The 19,691-nt window shown below is 39.1% G+C and overlaps 4 protein-coding genes across 6 annotated transcripts; 3 read left to right on the top strand and 1 right to left on the bottom strand.

Moving 5' to 3' along the window:
* The first annotated feature begins 5,527 nt into the window (after positions 1-5,527).
* Positions 5,528-6,916, top strand: LOC134009677 (uncharacterized). Its single transcript, XM_062449257.1, has 2 exons — positions 5,528-5,732; positions 5,903-6,916. The coding sequence occupies exons 1-2, from the start codon at positions 5,675-5,677 to the stop codon at positions 6,709-6,711; spliced, it is 867 nt and encodes a 288-aa protein (XP_062305241.1). The 5' UTR covers positions 5,528-5,674; the 3' UTR covers positions 6,712-6,916.
* Positions 6,917-10,047: 3,131 nt separating this feature from the next.
* On the top strand, positions 10,048-11,914 carry LOC134009678 (uncharacterized). Of its 2 annotated transcripts, XR_009928264.1 has the most exons (4): positions 10,048-10,401; positions 10,596-10,946; positions 11,109-11,464; positions 11,537-11,914. XR_009928264.1 is itself a non-coding variant. In XM_062449258.1 (3 exons), the coding sequence occupies exons 1-3, from the start codon at positions 10,152-10,154 to the stop codon at positions 11,246-11,248; spliced, it is 741 nt and encodes a 246-aa protein (XP_062305242.1). In that variant the 5' UTR covers positions 10,048-10,151; the 3' UTR covers positions 11,249-11,914. The 2 variants fall into 2 exon arrangements, 1 of the variants encoding a protein (XP_062305242.1); XM_062449258.1 differs by having other exon boundaries at positions 11,109-11,914.
* A 363-nt stretch (positions 11,915-12,277) lies between these two features.
* LOC134009676 (uncharacterized) lies at positions 12,278-13,888 on the top strand. Of its 2 annotated transcripts, XM_062449255.1 has the most exons (5): positions 12,278-12,369; positions 12,463-12,810; positions 12,936-13,283; positions 13,372-13,497; positions 13,738-13,888. In XM_062449255.1, the coding sequence occupies exons 1-5, from the start codon at positions 12,330-12,332 to the stop codon at positions 13,863-13,865; spliced, it is 990 nt and encodes a 329-aa protein (XP_062305239.1). In that variant the 5' UTR covers positions 12,278-12,329; the 3' UTR covers positions 13,866-13,888. The 2 variants fall into 2 exon arrangements, with proteins under 2 accessions (XP_062305239.1, XP_062305240.1); XM_062449256.1 differs by lacking the exon at positions 13,372-13,497.
* A 1,644-nt stretch (positions 13,889-15,532) lies between these two features.
* On the bottom strand, positions 15,533-16,889 carry LOC134009679 (uncharacterized). The gene is made up of 3 exons (XM_062449259.1): positions 16,829-16,889; positions 16,296-16,655; positions 15,533-16,158 (listed from the first exon to the last, which is right to left on the bottom strand). Exons 1-3 carry the CDS (start codon positions 16,881-16,883, stop codon positions 15,704-15,706), a joined length of 870 nt encoding a protein of 289 aa, XP_062305243.1. The 5' UTR covers positions 16,884-16,889; the 3' UTR covers positions 15,533-15,703.
* Between the last annotated feature and the right edge of the window lie 2,802 nt (positions 16,890-19,691).

Here is a 19,691-nt window from a genome sequence, read left to right as displayed (position 1 = left end):
CAAGGACAACAAATCAGACCACTTCTTGAATGGGGTGTGAGAGCCATCAAGTTGAGACCGTCCAGAAACTCCAGACTTTAGCTTATGAGAGGTGGGGGCAGGTTTGACACCCAGCCTTACAGCTGCATACACATACTGTAGGTAATCTTGATATAGTGGCCTTGTGTACAGTGACCCTCTTACTTGTTTTCTCTTTGTCTCTCTCTTTGCTCTTAGCCACATTCTTTGTTCTCTGAATGTGGTGAAGTGTTCTGAAACCAATATCAATCCCCGGGGAACTGTTAACACCTCTTTGTGAAGACCAGCAAGTTAACTACAACATTTCCTATGCCTGAATCATGTAACATTATAGAGTTACTAAAGTGCTACTATTATTTTATGTTGCTGGGTCTAAAATATTTGAGCTTTTCCTTTTTATTGTTCCTATGCTAGTTTTTTTCATCTTTTAGCCTGTATGAACTCGAAACTGTTGAACTTGGTGGCTCAGTGGGGGTTGTATGATGTGGTTTGGAGACATGTGCATTTGCATGCACAGTCTGGGTCAAGTTGACTGTGGACAACATGCTGTTGAATGCCAAGTTAAGTTTTCCTCCCCACGGGCTTCTGTTAACCAGCAAGTGTTATTAACAAGCTCCAAATAATAACTGAAATGTATCGATGTTCAAGTAATCCTTTTTGAAGAATTAATGATGCAACCTTGTGTACTTTGTAAACTTGCCTGCCCTGGTTTCTCTATAGAGACAGGAAGACCCTGTGTTTCATGTAAAGTCCCTCTCGTACTGTCACTTCACACCTCTCAGAATGTGCCTCATCTCGAGACGCAACTTCTTCTCCGCCTCACCTCATCAACAGCCACACCACCGTTTACTAGTGCAACGTAGAGACCACAGTTGCTCAAAATGGAAAATGTCAAATGGGTCACATTTGCTGTCATGCTGTAGCTAGGTCAGTAATTGTATGCATGCATGAGTGTGTGCATGTGATGGCATGATTGTGAATCGTAGTGTGTCTAATGGCAATGGGCAGAGTCTTGAGCTATGACGTAATGAGCACTTTAGAATATAGTTGTCATGTAGTTGAACCTTTTCATGAGGTCAAATGTTTGTGTAGGGCCCTTGGTTGGGTGTTGTTATCTACATTTTACCCACATTTTACCCTCTCGACTCTCTGGTCTCACGAGAGTGCACCCAACACCTTACTAGCTTCTCTTTCACTCTTCTTCTGTGTTACCCACCCAATGTACACAGGTCTGATGAACCCATATTATTACTAGGGTTTTAAAACAATTTTTACTTTCTTTTTTTTCTTTTACTTTTATTACTCCTGGGTTCAGTGGATCTGAAACCACATGTGTAATAATGTGTAGGGGGGTAGCACTGTCACGGTGAGTGTTGGAGGCAAGGATACTCATACAGACCTATACAGATACAACAACCAAGAAAGACTGGACACAAAACAGGGACTTAAATAGAAAACCAAACAAGACACAGGTGACACTTGGAACATTTAGCCAACTGACACAGGTGACAACTAACTAATTGCAGACACCAAACCAAAACAGACATTCAACAAGACACATTCAACATGATACACTAGGGCAGGGAAATACAAGAACTACACTAAACATGAAACGGGCACAGCTGTGGCCGGGACAAGCACAGTCAGCACAAAATGTTGTACAGTTGTGTTTTTTCTAGTAGGTGTTCTTCATAGAAAAAATCTCTGTATGGTCCCTACAGACCCAAACACCAAACAGTTCATTAGTTATCTCATAGGCCACCAACACACAGGCAGAACTATATTTTTTCAAAGGTATTATATGACACAAGGTTGTTTCAATGTCAGGGTGACTTAATGTTCACAGGTCCCTCCTACCTACTCTCTCATTCTCTGTCTGCGCTCCAATAAGTGATATATACATTACATTTAGTCATTTAGCAGACTTACAGTAAGTACAGGGACATTCCCCCGAGCCAAGTAGGGTGAAGTGCCTTGCCCAAGGACACAACGTCAGTTGGCATGACCGGGAATCGAACTGGCAACCTTCGGATTACTAGCCCGATTCCCTCACCGCTCAGCCACCTGACTCCCCCTACACATACATAAATACATTATTTGAATACACTACAGATTTGTGTTCGTTATGTGGAGTAAAATGCATAACTACATGATGGTGTAAAGTGTTGTGTGAGAAGGGTCCATGTGGTTTTGATGTACAAAGGGTGCATGAGAGTGTGTAAGAGCTGAAGACCAGGCTTCCTCTACAGTTTGCAGGTTGTTTTCAGCTGGGAAATTGTGAGGTACTGTATGTAAGCACAATGGAAAGACCCTTCAACACAGAGTCTATCTTACAACTATAGGCCTACATCTCTAACCTCCCTCCGTCGTCCACATAGTTTGTTTTATGTTTACTAAAACTTACCAGCCAAGTTCAATCCAAACATTAACAGACAAAACACAAGAGGAGTTGTGAAGGACATTTCTCAGTGTTATTTTGAGAAGAAGCAAAGTAGTCATCTCACCCCTCACTGCTGAGAAAACCGATTGTTCCCCTAGGCAGGTCATACTCATACATATTGCTCCTCCTACAGGAGGGGACTGAGTATGCAGCCCCGAGGGGCCCCGGTATTCAGGGTCAGTGTAGAGTGTAGAGTGTAGATACAAATACATTTGATTTGATTTGATTTAGAGGAGATGAGGTTGCCCATTCTCACCACCTGGGATATGCTTGTCAGGAAATCCAGGATCCAGTTGCAAAGGGAGGTTTCAAGACCCAGGGTCCTGAGCTTAGGAACGAGCTTGGTGGGCACAAAAGTGTTGAATGCTGAGCTGTAGTCCACGAACAGCATCCTCACGTATGTGTTACCCTTTTCCAGGTGTGAGAGGGTGGTGTGTGTTGCCAGGGCGATGGCAACATCCGTAGGCTGTTTGGGCCGTATGCAAATTGAAAAGGATTCAATGTGCAAGGAATGGTGGAGCAGATGCAGGTTCTGACCAGACGCTCAAAGCGCTTCATGTACTTATCAATAAGTGATAAGCTAGCGGGGAGAGAGTTAACAGTAATCAAGATGGGAGAGTGCTGTGGCGTGGATGAGTAGAACTGGGTAGAGTTCTCTGTCAGAAACAAATGTAACACCTTTAACTTATGTAATACCGGCAGGTCTGCATTGTGAAAGCAATATGTTTGTTTAAATCAAATCAAATCAAATCAAATTTATTTGTATAGCCCTTTTTACACGCAAGCATGTCACAGAGGGCTTCACATATGAACTGCCCCTCAACCAACCTAAACCCTCAAGGAAGACAAGGAAAAACTCCCAAAAAACTCTCAACAGGAGAAAAAAAAATTAAAAAAAATGGAAGAAACCTTGGGAGGAGCAATTCAGAGAGGGATCCCCTCCTCCAGAGACGGTTGGTGGGAGAGAGGAGCAGAACACAGGCTAAACATAGTCATACAGTGTCGATGGGTTTTAAAACACCAAAATCCATTATTCAACTTTATAGATGTAGGACAGGACCGGGAGACTCGCGACCAGGTCCAGCGTTGGCTGACCGACGACCAGGCAGGTGCTGACAACTCAAACCCCCCACACCACAAGGGATGTGTGTGGGGGGGGACAGAGAGAGGAGAGCAGGGATTAGAGAATGCCAGGAGCAGCTAACAGTTACAGTCATAATAGAATGAGATCCCCACCGGTCAAGTGTGGACTGGTGCAGCAATTTAACAGAGCAAAAAAGGGGAATTTGATGCAACCCCACACACCAAGACAGCGACAGCCCCCCTAATTTGGAACATGAAATCTGTTCCAGGGGAAGAGAACTCTAAAATAAGTTATACTTAAATAACTTAAATCCAGGTTATGGTGGAGGTAAGTGATGCCAGGGTAAAGGTCAACCACTGGAAAATTCCCAAAAGCTGACCTTATTTGATTTGCCATAATGAAATGTGTAATATCAATAATACTCTGTCCCTACAATATTTTTTATCAGTCTCTCAGACAAGAACTTCCATCTCTTCTGCAGATGGAGGGGTATGTACCTTTATGTTTGTCATATCATTATTATTATTTGCACTACTGCTTGAATAACCATGAATAACTAGGAACAAGGAAATACCATTGCCAGAGCTTACAATTAGTAAAGCTAAGAAGTAAAGTATACACATCTGCAATTTTTTTATTGATAACAGGGCCGAGATGTGGAAAACCTACATTATGTTGCTCTAAATCTGAACAAGAATAAAAGAAAACCCAGAAGACAGATGGGCAGCATGGAGACAGCAGCAGTGTCCTCTGGGGTTAGAGAATAGAGCTGGGAGTGGAAAGCTATGTTCATTATATTAAATAGAAATATCATTTTTGTAATCATTTTATGAACTTATGCATTTACAAAAAGAAAATTTGGGTAAATTGGCTTCAGAAACAACTTACTTAACACCTGCTGTAAAACTGATCTACATAATAGGACTTATACTTTATTCCATGTACTGGTCTTCCACTAGATGCAAACAAATACATATTTGACAGCTAAGTCCAAGTGTGCTTTTGAACACAATCCAGTTAGTTCCTGCTGAGTTAGATATCAAAGGAATGTTTGGACAATAATGTGCAAAATATTTTGGTTTTTGCCAAAGATTGACCAATTAATTACATTTCAGAACCCTATACTAAATCACAGTTAAGTTATCATCTGACGTATTTTCTAAGGTAACCTGGTAAAACCAGACTGATTGCTACACTCACTCTCACTCACTCTCAGTTTTACCTCACTTATCAGTCTGGTACCTTTTGACAAGATATCCTTCAACCAAGAGGATTTCACTATGGGTCTTGCCAAAATGAATGAACATAAAATGTTATCAATGTCCAATCAATCAAAAAACAAATTGCATTACAGAAATATTTTGTCTATTAGCAGTGTAGCCCAGTCGAAAGTATTTCTTTTCAATTGTTTTGCTTTATAATTTTAATAAGGATGCTCCCAGTATGACTGGCTACATTATATTGACACAATGCCTGCTGGCCCATTAAACAGTATTGAATTATAGCCGAACATATTGTAATGGTGGTGCAAGAAATATGACAAATATTCATTCTCTTGTCACTTGTTAACATCAGTGAGAAAATGTATAAAGAAAAGCTTTGCTAGACATAAAGTACATGCATTGTGAGAACAGCTGTTTTTAGATGACTTGAGCCGTCTTTCCTTTTGAATTTCCTTTTGGCCAGTAGACATGTTTGCAAGTTATACATAGTGTCAACTGCACAAACCTGCATTTTTTTCATATCTATTTTGAAACAATTAGTGTTCCTTTTGGAATACCCCACGTAAACATCACATTGCTTCGGCAGACACAGATAATAGCAAAGAAGCTAATGGTAATTAGATATAACCTGTATTTTCCTTGAGAACAGTCACAAACACCTGGCACTCTATACCAAACATAAAAAATGTTATGCCAAACAAATGGTGAGATGGATATAAATATGTGTTGCTTTTGTGTTACTATTGTTTATTTCTGCAGTGGATTTCTTTGGTTATGTGGGTACCATGGTGACTAACACTAAAGTCAGCTAAAATGATATCTATGATCTTAGCCAATCACACTCAACCACATTTTTCAAAGTGTGTGCACATCAGCAGTCTTATCATTTGAGGCTAATGTGTCAGGAACATGACACCTTTAAAGATTACCACTATTGGGTTGATAGTTGGACTTCTTGGAGAATTGGGTAAGTTTAAAATGTATTCTTTCTCCGCTAATTGTATGCTGTATCCACCCTGGCTTACAACTGTAGTTTATATGAACATTTAAGCAATTTATTGTTGCTTTTTGGCTGATTTCTGCTATAAATTATGTTTGTGTATAACATCTGTTGTATGTTTTGTATTTCTTATTAAGCCTATGCTCTGGATGTACGTCAGGATCCTATGTTCATCAGTGTTGGGGACTCAGTTACGTTGACCTGCTCACATAATTTAAGTGGACTTACAGTAGTCTTGTCTTGGTACAAACAGACTTTGGGACATAAACCTCAGCTCATATCTTCATCGTTTAAGTATATTAATCTAAATGGCACATTTTACAATGAATTCAAGGATAACCCTCGTTTCTCAGTTCACATCGCCAGCAACAAACTTCACTTAAGGATGTCAGATGTGCAATTATCAGATTCAGCTACATATTACTGTAGCAGTTCCTCTTCCAACCAAATGGACTTTGCAGAGGAAGCCATTCTCAATGTAAAAGGCTCTGGCATCAAATATACTGTCCAGCAGCCAGCATCTCTGTCAGTCCAGCTAGGAGACTCTGTAATTCTGAACTGTACAATACACACTGAGACCTGTCCTGGAGAACACAGTGTCTATTGGTTCAAATATGGCTCAGGAGAATCCCGTCCAGGAATCCTTTACACCCATGGAGGCAGGAGTGATCAGTGTGAGAAGAGCCCTGAGGCTGGGTCTCCTACACAGGGCTGTGTCTACAACCTCCCCAAGAGGAACCTCAGCCTCTCTGATGCTGGGACTTACTACTGTGCTGTGGCCTCATGTGGGGACATAGTGTATGGAGAGGGAACCAAGTTGGATATTAAATTAGTTGGCGAGGACCAGATGAGAATGCTGGTGCTTCTCTCCATCATGAGAACTGGAGTTCTCCTCTGCTGTCTGTTCATTGTTATCATCTTCTGTTTTATAAAGAAATCCAGCTAAGTGTGATATCCATCACTTTGAGCTGTACTTTGTCATGTATGTCTCACGTATGCAATTATGATCTTGATTGCTTTACAGTGTGTATAACATTTTATGTCTCTGAAAATCTTTCAAAGATGTTTTATAATATATTATTGTTTGGCTTGGTTCCACAGAACATCAGCTGGTTTGTCTGAACTGTATGTTTTTTCTAATTTTAAATAAAGCTTTGGATTAATGTAAGATAAAACCATGTGTGTTTCTTTTCCAAAGTGAGGACCAAGAGCTGTGAGTTGAAAGCTAACATATGTTCAGTGTCAAATAGCCACTATTCCCCTTTACTTGCCCACGAATGTATAGTATACACTTACTAAACATGTTTAATTGCTTAACGTTATGAATAATAAAGCTTTTGACAAAGTAGGCATAGCAGTAGCGCAGTAACAAATCTTTGTCACACTTCATAAACACTACAGACTTTTTCCCTCCATCAGTAAGTTAAGGGGCTGTAGCTTTTTTTATTTTATTTTTACATATATTTATTAAGAATTTTATTCATTTTACAGACAAACAATACAAGACAACAGAACAAGGCACATATAACGCAATCTGCTCTCACATAAAGCACATATAATAGCTATTTGTGTCACAGTAGACAGTGTGTTACAGTCAATAAGATTACATCAGCTAAAGGGGCTGTAGCTTTTAATTGACAGACAAATGACGGTTCCACACCTCAAAGGAAGTCATTGAGGTTCAGATCTGTAGCTAGCTACATTTGCAGTACAAGATTTTTCCACTGATGGAAACCAAGTGCTAATAGTTGACCTGCAGCCCTTCATGCACTAAACTTGTCTGAGCAGGTCTACAAGAATAACAATGGCCAATACATTTTTTCATTAGAATTTTTATTTTGTTTTTGTTGTGTTACAGGTAACATACAGGCCGATTTCAACAAATGTATTTGCTGAAAAGCTTACACCAAAGATGAACAGCTTTAGTGAAAAAGAGTCAATATGCTCTCCTAAAAGTAATGAGTGCAACGGAAGCAGGGTGATTTTTTTTCATACTGTAGATGCTTTGCTGCTGTTTGTGAACCTCAGACGAGACACTTAGTTCAGACACTTCTGAGACGCTGGCATTTAGCACATAGGACCCCTGTGCTCTATTTTTTTTCCTCACGTCTTTGTTCATGTCTTTGTGGTTTTCTACAGAATCATTGTGTCACTTAGTTTTCTTTCACGGGGTATGTTATTGATGTTGCCAATGTCCTTAGTGATACTGTGGCAAGTAACCTCTGGTGCAACTACAAAGATTGCCTGGCCCACAATTATTAGTGCTAAGTTAGTATTCGATTTTGCAACACAACATTATGCTCAGTTTTTATTTCATTATACTCATAAGTCTGGCGTCTCAAAGAAAATGACCTTGACCGGTAGTTCAAAATGGCCGTTGAGCTCAATGGACTTGTTATAATTACCCTCACAATAATCAGCATTCCTTTGATTTCTTGAGTGGCTGAAGGTACTAACTTCTTCAGTGGGGTCATCAGGTGGGCACCCTCTTTCCCTGGTGTTTCGTTGATGAGCCCACAACAGCTCCAGAGGGCACATCGGTGACATCTGTCACTTTTATCTTTTTCTAAAGGTTGATCACCTTGCAGCCCAGATCGGGTCCTTTCTCTTTAGCCACAACCAGTTGCTGCTGCTCTCGGAAGCCTCTGACAATGACCTGCTGGCTTGTGGTATCATATCATATCATAAGTGAAGAGTACCTGGAGACAAAGGAGGACCTGGAAAGAGATACAGGTGCCAGTGTACTCTGGGGTCAAGAGAGTAATAAATATTGTTTGTAAAATGTTTTACTATCAGGATCTGTTTAGCTTCTGTCCAAACTGTTTATCACACAAATACATTTGTAACAAATTAAGTACCTTATTTCGGCTAAAACTACAAACAAATAAGCACTACAAGTGGTGTCATTCATTTATTGTGTACATTGCATATTCACAAAGATCTACTTAAACGCCTAGAGCTAAATGAAAATTTTCCTGCAACTTTCCACTTAATATGTAAACTACGCCATACACAGACCTAAAATAGGAAGACATACTTGCACCCTAAATGTGACTTTCTGGACAGGTCAACCATGTCTACCAGTGCAACAATGGCATTTTTTCGGTTAAAAAGTCTTCACAGTACTTACTTATTCAGATGAACAAATACCACGTCGTAACTGTAGTTGAGATAAAACCTACAGTAGTAATACTCACAGTGAAGATGACCAACCCCCACAGCCACCCACCTCCTGAAGCGGTGCAGGTAATCTCAGACATAACTTAAGCTAAGAGTTTCCCTTGACATACTGACAACCATGTACGGGAAGCATTCTAATTATAGATCTAGGTCTGGTGTGAAGATATGTGCATTTTGGCTTTGGTGAGGCCTGCTGACCTTTCACAGAAACACTCTTTCCCTCCCTTGTATTTTTTTTCTTCTTTCTTTCTTACTTTGTTTCCCTCACTGTCTCTGTGGTTTTCAGCAGGATGTCACACCAGTCGTCACTCTGTTTTTTGTAATTGGAACCACTTTTGAAGAAAGTCTGTCAAAACCTGCACTAAGCTATGTCGATCTCACATAAATTGCAATGTGTAAATGTTGTAATCTGTACCCAACAGGAGATGCTTCTTCACAGTGCCTTTGCTAGGGGCATTTGTTCTTAGTCAAGGCTATAAAGACTTTTGTCAATAAAGTTTGTAGGCTACTGTGCAGCAACTAGAAGCAAGACATTATGTAGTGATGTAAAAGTTTTGAGTATGGTTCGGTCTAATTCTGTTCACTCAAAATCTGTGCTCAGTTGCAGGAGTAATAAAGTTGTTTTTTTAAACATATTTTGTTTTTGCTACTTACCAATTATGTAACCTTGGGACAAAAGTTTTGAAACAGTGTCTGGACATCTACGATGGTCATGCTAGCTTGACTACACAGTTACACATCATATTCTCTCTAGGTGGCATCTTAGAACCATGCACTCAAATGTGTTTTTTTTCTTCTTTTATTCAAATTAGTCAAATTATAACTTTACTAAGCAATGGCAGACAATGTTGTACCCAGCCAATCACATAAGACAATGTCAGTCAAACATTTGATGAACCAATGAATGCCGAGCGAATATTGCTCTTCACTTACAGCTTGTTCACTGTTGTCCAGTCACAACGAAGAATAGCATCATGAGGATTCTTGTCTTTCTTTTGCTATGGGACGTTTGTAAGTTTTTTATTACATTTTTTTCAAGGTTTAATTTATGTGCTTCAGGTATTTGCCTTTATCATAGACTGTTGTGTTTCCTTAGGTGCATCTCAAAAAAACGATATTGTTCAACCTTTTTCAATACTGAACACAAGGCTTGGACACAGGGTAATAATCGAATGCCACTTAAGTGTCCATACAAACTTCAACTACATGGTTTGGTTCAAACTTAATTCCAGTATGATGATCCAGAACATTGTTAAAACAGCAAAGTATATGGAAAGTGAGATTCATCTGAACGAAGACTTCAATGATGGGAGATTCAGTCTATCTTTCAACAATCGGGAAACATTTCATCTCTCCATTGCACAAATAAAGCAAGAGGACGTTGGGACTTACTACTGTGGAAAGATTTACATGAATCAGTTGATATTTGCTGATGGAACCTTTTTGATCTTGACAGGTATGTAAAATACTAGTGTATTACTTGTCCAGTTTATTTAAAACACAAGCAGTACCATTATTTAACGGTGTTAAAAAGACATTAGATTGTATATATATATATATATATATACAATCATAAGGTTTTGTGTTTTCACTTTAAAGGAGTAAGTTACTCTTGCTAATCATTACATGTAAATTATGCCCTTATGTTAGATTTAACATCTGGCATTAAAGCTATTGAACAGAAGCCAGTATCTGAGTCAGTGCAGCCAGGAGACTCTATGACTCTGAGCTGTACAATACACACTGAGACCTGTGCAGGAGAACACAGTGTCTATTGGTTCAGACATGGCTCAGGAGAATCCCATCCAGGAATCCTTTACACCCATGGAGGCAGGAGTGATCAGTGTGAGAAGAGCCCTGAGGCTGGGTCTCCTACACAGAGCTGTGTCTACAACCTCCCCAAGAGGAACCTCAGCCTCTCTGATGCTGGGACTTACTACTGTGCTGTTGCCTCATGTGGGGATGTATTGTTTGGGAATGGGACCAAACTCAATGTTTGCGGTAATTTGTTCATTACTTATCATGTCCTTAATCGGGTTATTTACCAATGCTAGTTTGTTATCATATTTTTGGGGAGAGCAAGCCTGTTTGGTTAATTTAATACATTTTCTTTAAAATTGCTGCTGATATTCCTGACAAAATATTTGTATCTCTTGATTTCAGAACCTAATTTCACTCTGACTCCCACTTTCTTAGCATTGGTCACATCAAATGTCTTCTTTATAATTCTCAGTATTGTACTGATAATTGGAATGAGCAAAAAGAAATCCAATGAGCTTGAAGGTACAGTTTTGTGCTTTTGAATACGCTATCACTAGTCTGTAAAACATCTGCAGTGCAATGTTAAGCAGTGTGTATGTGTATGAATCAACGTATTCACTCAATTATATTAACAACCTGAATGAATAATTTGCTGAAATAGAAACATTTAATTGTCTGTTTATTTTGTACATCCAATATGTACTTTGTTTTGCTTTTCTGAAGGGTCGAATAACCCCAGGCTGACTACATTGCAGCAGGTTTGCGTTTGCATATAAATCTTTTTTTCTCAGTGCATGTGTTATGTATGAACACCTTCACTTCTCTTTCAGAACCAGGACAGAGAGGAGTTGAACTATTCTGCTGTGAGTTTTGCCTCCAGAGGCCCCACCTCCAGACAGATGAGCGTGAAGACCATCAGTGATGCTGCAGTGTATTCTGAGGTCAGATATCTCCAGCAGGAGTGACAGATGTGGATATTCTGGACTGAAGGGAAACCACATTAGTTTCAGAAATCATTTGAAACAATTATTTTGTAATGTCTTTAGACAGCTTTTGCCAAACCACAAAGATTAATAATAGATAAACTTACTGGTAGTGCAAAAGATGTTGCGACTGTTTGTTCTCTTGCATAGTACATACTTCTATTGTGCATTTTAAATACTTTGTGAAATAAATGTCACCAATGTGTGTGTTCACAAGATATTGAAGACCTTTTTGTCTCAAATTGAATAAATGTTTCCCTAAAAGTATCGAGTTTGCATTGTTGTTTGTTAATTGCATTTTTAATTCCTTGTTTGCTTGTTGAATTTTTAAGATGAACTACTATAGATTTTCCTTAATGAGAATGGGTTCAGAAAAAAGGAAAAAGACAACATTTCCATTTGTTGCTATTCACTCTGACACAAGCTTTAAAAAAATGTACTATTGTGTAACACTGACTGACACAAACTTGAGCGTAATGTTTATACAATGTTTGACCTACAATACAACCAATCAGGCGTTTGAGAGGCAAAGATAATGAATCCCTGACGTAAATAGCACAGCCAATCCCATCAAAGTCACTATATAACTTGTAGAGCACATTGCTTTTCTCAATGCAAATCCAAGATACAGGAAGGTAATATGGTTCCACTATACAGCATACTTCTCTTCTCTAACTTATGTAAGTGAAAGAAAAAAAAAAGAAAAATCAGTGAAATACAACTGTAATATGTATTTAACTGTGTTAACATTGTTCGCTGGGTTTTCTGTTTAGGTGCGGCTGAATTGGTTAAAATTTTGCAGCCTGATCCATTCCAAACTGCAGACCTAGGGGACATCATTACAATTGAATGCCTAATAACCACTAAAATACACTTTTTTGTGTGGTACAAGTTGACCACTGGTAAGAAACTGAAGCTTGTAGCCAAGGTAAACCGCTATTCGAACCGTGTTAAATTTGCTGATGAATTTGACAGTGGCCAATTTACTATACTTTTGGACCAAACAAAATGTCACCTAAGAATACAGTCAACAAAGCCAGAAGACCACGGGATATATTACTGTGGAGTCATGGTTTTGGATACCATAGAGTTTGGATCAGGGACATTTTTAACGCTTAAAGGTAATTGAGACATGGGCATTATCAAACATACCTAGATGTAGCAAAGACTTGCAGATTCATATCATATTTTAAAAGTTTATTGATTATTAATCATCCTAAATGATTACTCTGAATTTCTTTTGAAGGTGCCAAGTTGGACAGTTCTGTTTTCCAGCAACCTATCTTTGAGTCAGTCCAGCCAGGAGACTCTGTAACTCTGAACTGTGCAATACAATCTGAGACCTGTCCTGGAGAACACAGTGTCTATTGGTTCAGACATGGCTCAGGAGAATCCCATCCAGGAATCCTTTACACCCATGGAGGCAGGAGTGATCAGTGTGAGAAGAGCCCTGAGGCTGGGTCTCCTACACAGAGCTGTGTCTACAACCTCCCCAAGAGGAACCTCAGCCTCTCTGATGCTGGGACTTACTACTGTGCTGTGGCCTCATGTGGGGAGATACTGTTTGGCAATGGAACCATGCTGGATATTGAAGGTAGTTGTCTTGATAATAACAACAAATCATAAACCATTTATTAATATTTTGCATAAAATTATAACAATATATGTTTTGATGGTTACAGATAATGAATCTCCCTTTGATCTGAATCTTACTGTTATCTCATTGGTGGTGTCCAACATTCTTCTTGGGACAGTGGCTTTTCTACTTGCACGGTTTATTTGCAAAAGTCAGCGCAGCATTAACAGAGGTATTTCTATGCTTTCTATGGAGGACATACATACAGCATAAATACATATCATACCACTGAACACATTGAGAGAAATATTGCAACAAACTAACACTGCTATATCGCAGTAAAAATGTAGCTTATATTTGGCATAGCTTTCCATAATAATTAGCATGTTCAAAGGAATTTAAAGAGAAAAGAATCATCTAAATTGCTTGTAAAGATAATATAGACAGTTTTCTTTTCCTTTTATATCTGCAGCAGCCAATATCAACACTCAGACTCATAGAAATCAGGCAAGTTGTCCTTATTTATTCATCCTTGGTTTTACAAGAAGTTGTGGATTACGTAATAAACATTTTCTTTTTGAGAGACTTTATTGTGGTTGAGGTCTTTCAAAAGAGTAAGTCATTTGCTAGATTCATGATCTTCCTCATAGACACTGACGTATTTTTGTACACTGTCAGAAGTTATAACGTTCCATGAAGTCTGTTTTAAAAGCCTGAGTGGTTAGTGTTTTGTTGTTTTCCTTTTCTTTCTTCATTCTGTAGAACAACCAAATGTATACATAGGGCAAACACTTTATAGTAATATCCTGAAATATGTTTACTTCTCTTTCAGCCCCAGGACAGAGATGAGTTGAACTATTCTGCTGTGAGTTTTGCCCCCAGAGGACCCACCTCCAGACAGATGAGAGTGAAGACCAGCAGTGATGCTGCAGTGTATTCTGAGGTCAGATATCTCCAGCAGGAGTGACAGATGTGGATATTCTGGACTGAAGGGAAACCACATTAGTTTCAGAAATCATTAGAAACAATTATTTTAAATAAAATAATCAGATTGTGACATACAAAATAAAAAATAAATGTAGACAGCTGTTGTCAAACTCCCAATATATTAATATCATGGAGGAGATTCTGTATGAAGAGAGAACCAACCTGGATATTGAAGGTAGTTCTCTCTCTCAAAAAAACTAAACATGTTTAGGACTTAAAAGGACACAATAAACTATTTTCTGTAGCAGAAGAACGCAGATTTATCAGCCTTAAACCACGCCCCAAATTTGAGAGTAATTATCACCTTACAAACTTCTGCCTATTGACTCTATTTAGACCCTGTCATTTCCTGTGATTCCACCAGATCCTGACTGAATGTTTCCTGTGCCTTTCCAGAGTTTAATTGTATCCAAGACTTGTTCAGACCTTTGCTTGTTTTTTGACCCTGATTTAACCTGTCGTTTTGGGATGCTGTATTCATTTTGGGAACTTTTGAATGTCCCTGGATTCTGAGCCTGTGTTCTGAGACTTTTTTAGGGCTTGTAGTACGTTGTCGAGCAAGAAACTTGACAGTAGAGAGTTCTAGTAGAAGGAGAGAGTGTATGTGAAGTGAAGAGACAAAGAAAAAAAGGGGGAGTTGTGTGTTTATATATATTTTTAGTCATTTAGCAGACGCTCTTATCCAGAGCGACTTACAGTAAGTACAGGGACATTCCCCCGAGGCAAGTAGGGTGAAGTGCCTTGCCCAAGGACACAACGTCAGTTGGCATGACCGGGAATCGTACTGGCAACCTTCGGATTACTAGCCCGATTCCCTCACCGCTCAGCCACCTGACTCTGTGTTGCACAGGAAAAATGTGATGAGTAATTTCTGTGAGAAAAAAAATGATCAAATAATTAAACAAAACCAATCAAATATGCATGCCTGAAGCTTCATTTATTATAGTGTGCTACACCTGCCTGTTGTTATAAGTACCTTTTTGATGTGTGGATTTCCTTAAAGCCTCACCTCTCTGTGTCCAAGAGCCATGTACCCTGCTCCTTACCTACATTAATAACTGAGCATTGTGTGACGTGTCACATTGCTTTGTGGATAGACAATCCAATTTTGTAGTATTATTTGTGAGGGTTTAATGTGATATGTTCATTAGATAACTACAGTAGCTTTTTATGTTACTAAACATGACAAGACTTTTGTCAATAAGAAATAAACATTCAATTCCAGATAAACATTCCAAATTTGTGTAGCACTCAAACAGACTTTATTCAGCTTGGTCGGCAGCAAGTTACTTAATACATTATTGTTTAATTCTGTAATAAAATAGTATCTGAATTTAATTGGAGTAATAAATCATTTTACATAAATATTCAAGTGCAAGGGCACTTCTCTTCATATCCAAGGGCTTGTTACAGGTTGCTTACAGTACATTTACAGAAGAACTTGGGTTCAGTTATTTTCTTGCAACATAGATGACAAAAAAGATGATCAAAGTGCAGAGGACAACTGCAGTTCTCATGATGGAGAGAAAGACAAGGATTGTTATCTGGTCTCTACTAAGTGGTATAACATCCAGCATGGTCCCATTTCCAAACAGTATCTCCCCACATGAGGCCAAAGCACAGTAGTAAGTCCCAGCATCAGAGAGGCTGAGGTTCCTCTTGGGGAGGTTGTAGACACAGCTCTGTGTAGGAGACCCAGCCTCAGGGCTCTTCTCACACTGATCACTCCTGCCTCCATGGGTGTAAAGGATTCCTGGACGGGATTCTCCTGAGCCATGTCTGAACCAATAGACACTGTGTTCTCCTGCACAGGTCTCAGTGGGTATTCTGCAGTTCAGAGTTACAGAGTCTCCTGGCTGCACTGACTCAGACACTGGCTGCTGGACAATAGTTATACTGTCGGACCCTGTGAAGAAGTATAGATATCAATGATTTAATCAATTTGATATCCAGATAATCATTCCAGCAAGAATCACAAATAGTGAGATTTAACCCTAACCCTACTGATTCTATACTATTTCAATACTGACATAAAATCTGTACCTTTTACATTGAGAAAGACGTCGTCAACAAATACTACAACGTTGGAGTGTGCGCTTCCACAGAAATACATAGCTGTATCTGAAGGTTGAACATCTGAGATTGTCAGGTGATTTGTTCCTTCACCACATTGCACAGAGAAGCGAGGATTGTACTCAAACTCATTGTGCAGTCTGGCTTTTGGTTCATACTTATACATTGTAGATACCAGCTGGGGTTTATCTCCTAGGGTTTGCCGGTACCAAGAAAAGTGCATTGCCATAACACCTTGGTAGAAGCAATGCAGAGTTACCGTGTCTCCAACATTGACAGACTTGACACCATTGTCCTGCAGTATAGACTGTGTCACTTCTTGCATAAAAACTAGGAGAGAGAAAAACATTGTTTTTATTTATTTTAATACACCCCCATCCATACGGTCGTTAATTTACATGTCTGCAAACACATACAAAAAATGAAGCGGAAATTGGATGTTTTCATGCAGAGATGTAAAAATCATCCAACAGTGAAGGTAAAAATCTTACTGGAAAACTTACTCATGTCTACTAGAAGTAATGTCATCAACAGTGAAAGGTCTCTCCGACACTTCATCTTGTTCTAAAGCTTTGTCTTGAGTAAAATAGTTTACCCATGCAAGCAACACTTCATAAAATGGGGTTATTTGTGATTGGTCCGTAAGCAAACCGCAAAATATGTGCTGACATTTCCTTTCTGGCATCATCTTCCTCTTTGAGAGAAATTAAGAGATTAAATAATCATTCAGTTCAAACAATTAAAGCAATCAGCTCACATATTAGGGTAAAGAAAAAAAATAATTTGAGCTCATTCAAAACATTTTCGGGTAATAATAGTGTAATACTTGTTATCAAAAAGAGTGAGTAGAGTGAACCACAGATATGTGGAAGAGACTGACTGTTACTAACCTAGATTCAGACAGAAGATGGACAGAGTATCCTTGAGGTCTGAGTGTAGCTCTCAACTGTCAGATGTATTCTCAAAAATAACAGAACTGAACAGGATCAACTCAGTGCTGACATAACAACTCAGTGCTGACATAACAACTCAGTGCTGACATAACAACTCAGTGCTGACATACCAACTCAGTGCTGACATACCAACTAACCAGGCCATCTAATTGCTAGATCTGTGTGTTTTTTAAGCGACTTAAAATGAGGTTTGGGGGGGTGACATGTCTTTGTTACTACAATTGTCTGGATGGCTGGTAAGCATAAATTGAGGTGCCCCTTAGTATGAAAATGTAACTTACAGGTCTATTTCCTACTTTTGATTTTAATATTGGTAGTGTTGATATTTCAGAATCTCAATTTTGGTGGAAAAAGCTCATTGTTAAATGAAAACTGGACTTCAAAGACTTAACTCTTACAAAACATTATCCTTCATAGTCTATCTGTTCATCATGTATCAGTATTGTCAAGAAAGTATGCCCACTACTGGCCAACTATTGTTGAATGATCCAAAGCCATGAGCAGGGGGGATTTTTATTTGCAACCTCTCTGCTGAAGTATACATACACCAACTTCCCACTAGTATTGCATAGTTTCTCAGCCAGTCAATTAACTGTCATTGCATAACAGGGATTAGGATCAGGTGTGCGACTGAAATAAAGAGCATAGACGAGGTGGCAGATGGGAATTGTGGTTTTCTCCTCCCAAACCTCAATGATTTAAAACTCCATTAAACCACATTACCATTTCCCCTGTGTTTTAAGTGTTGCTCAAAAGTGTTATTGATTTCCCTCAACTTTCACTTACATATTTTACACTTGATATTTATTTTAGTACTACTAGTATTGTATTATATAGTAATGATACCTTGCATCAGACCTCCTCACCATTGGTTACCTGCTCTTCAGCTTATTTTTCTGCAAGCCAGCCACTTAATGGGACTCTTAGCTGAACTCTGGACAGTCCTGAACTCTGGACAGTTAGACTAAGGCCCCATACATTCATATCATCATACTACAATGCCAGGACACTGTGTGTGTGTGTGGCTCAACAGGGCATTGCATGAAGTCGACAACTGGCAGGTGTATGGTTCAGGACCCAAGGTCGTGTAGTAAAGCACTTGGAGTTATGTGGACAAAAAAAAGATATATATATTTGATATAAAATGTACAGATTGTACAGACAAGGCAGGCCATTGCTCTTTAGGGGTCCCCGTCCAATGTTTCATGATAGCCGTAATCCGTTCTCAACGTTAAATTGAAAGTCAGGGAGTCAGGTGGCTGAGCGGTGAGGGAAGCGGGCTAGTAATCTGAAGGTTGCCAGTTTGATTCCCAGCCGTGCCAAATGACGTTGTGTCCTTGGGCAAGGCACTTCACCCTACTTGCCTCGGGGGAGAATGTCCCTGTACTTACTGTAAGTCACTCTGGATAAGAGCGTCTGCTAATGACTAAATGTCAATGAAGGAAAATGACTAGGAGTTGGTAAGTGGATCAGATAATGATGATTATCTTAAAGGCAGGATCAGTAAGTTTTGCTTACTTAACAATTTCTCTCCCTTCAAAGCCACTCCCCTACGAGAATGTAGAGGGGTTAAAAGAAAAAAGTTAATCTGTGCTCTCCTGTTGCATTGTCTCATGCCGCCACCATGATGAAAAGTCCCTTTCATGTCTTTAAAAGGACTTACTGCTTTCATACCGTATGCTGCCTGAGTAGATCATCACCCAGGATGAAACACACACCATTCCCAGCTCTTGTAGTGCACTGGTTGTGTAAGTATTTTAAAGGTTGGTAACTAAAAGTTACACTTTATTATATTTTCAGTTAATCATTATCTATTTTACAATTGCTTTTCACCTTCTGTAGGTTGGACCACTGTTGAGTTGGGTTACACAATGGTCCCCTCAATGGTGGCACGTCCTGGGGAGAATGTCACCCTCCAATGCGTCAACAGCAACGAGGAACCGGGACACATAGCCTGGTTCAAACAAGTAAACCGATCCAAGCCCTTGTGTATCGCTTCCACGTACAGCTCTAGCCCAGATAATGTCAAGTATCATAATGGATTTCAAGATTGGCGCTTAGATATGAGGTACAACAACACTTTAATTTTTCTCACAATCAGAGAGGTGGATTTCTCTGACTCTGGCTTGTATTTCTGTGGAAGGATGGATCTTTACATAAGTTTCACCAATTTGACATTCCTCGAAATCAAAGGTAATCTATAAATTATATTCTGACATAGCTAACATTATCTTGTAAAATGTTAAATAATAACTTTTGATATGAAAACAGTTTAACAGTAGATATCGTTTGTAATCAGTGGATGAGGCCAGTCAGTTTAAATGTAAAAAAAACTGAATGTTTTCATTTTTGATCCTCCTACAGTTTCCGAGGACGCTGATAACCATGGTACAAAGTTATGCTCAGACAGTAC

This window comes from Osmerus eperlanus, chromosome 23 (assembly GCF_963692335.1).
Source record: "Osmerus eperlanus chromosome 23, fOsmEpe2.1, whole genome shotgun sequence".
Taxonomy (NCBI): domain Eukaryota; kingdom Metazoa; phylum Chordata; class Actinopteri; order Osmeriformes; family Osmeridae; genus Osmerus; species Osmerus eperlanus.
This window is presented reverse-complemented; position numbering and strand designations above follow the sequence as displayed.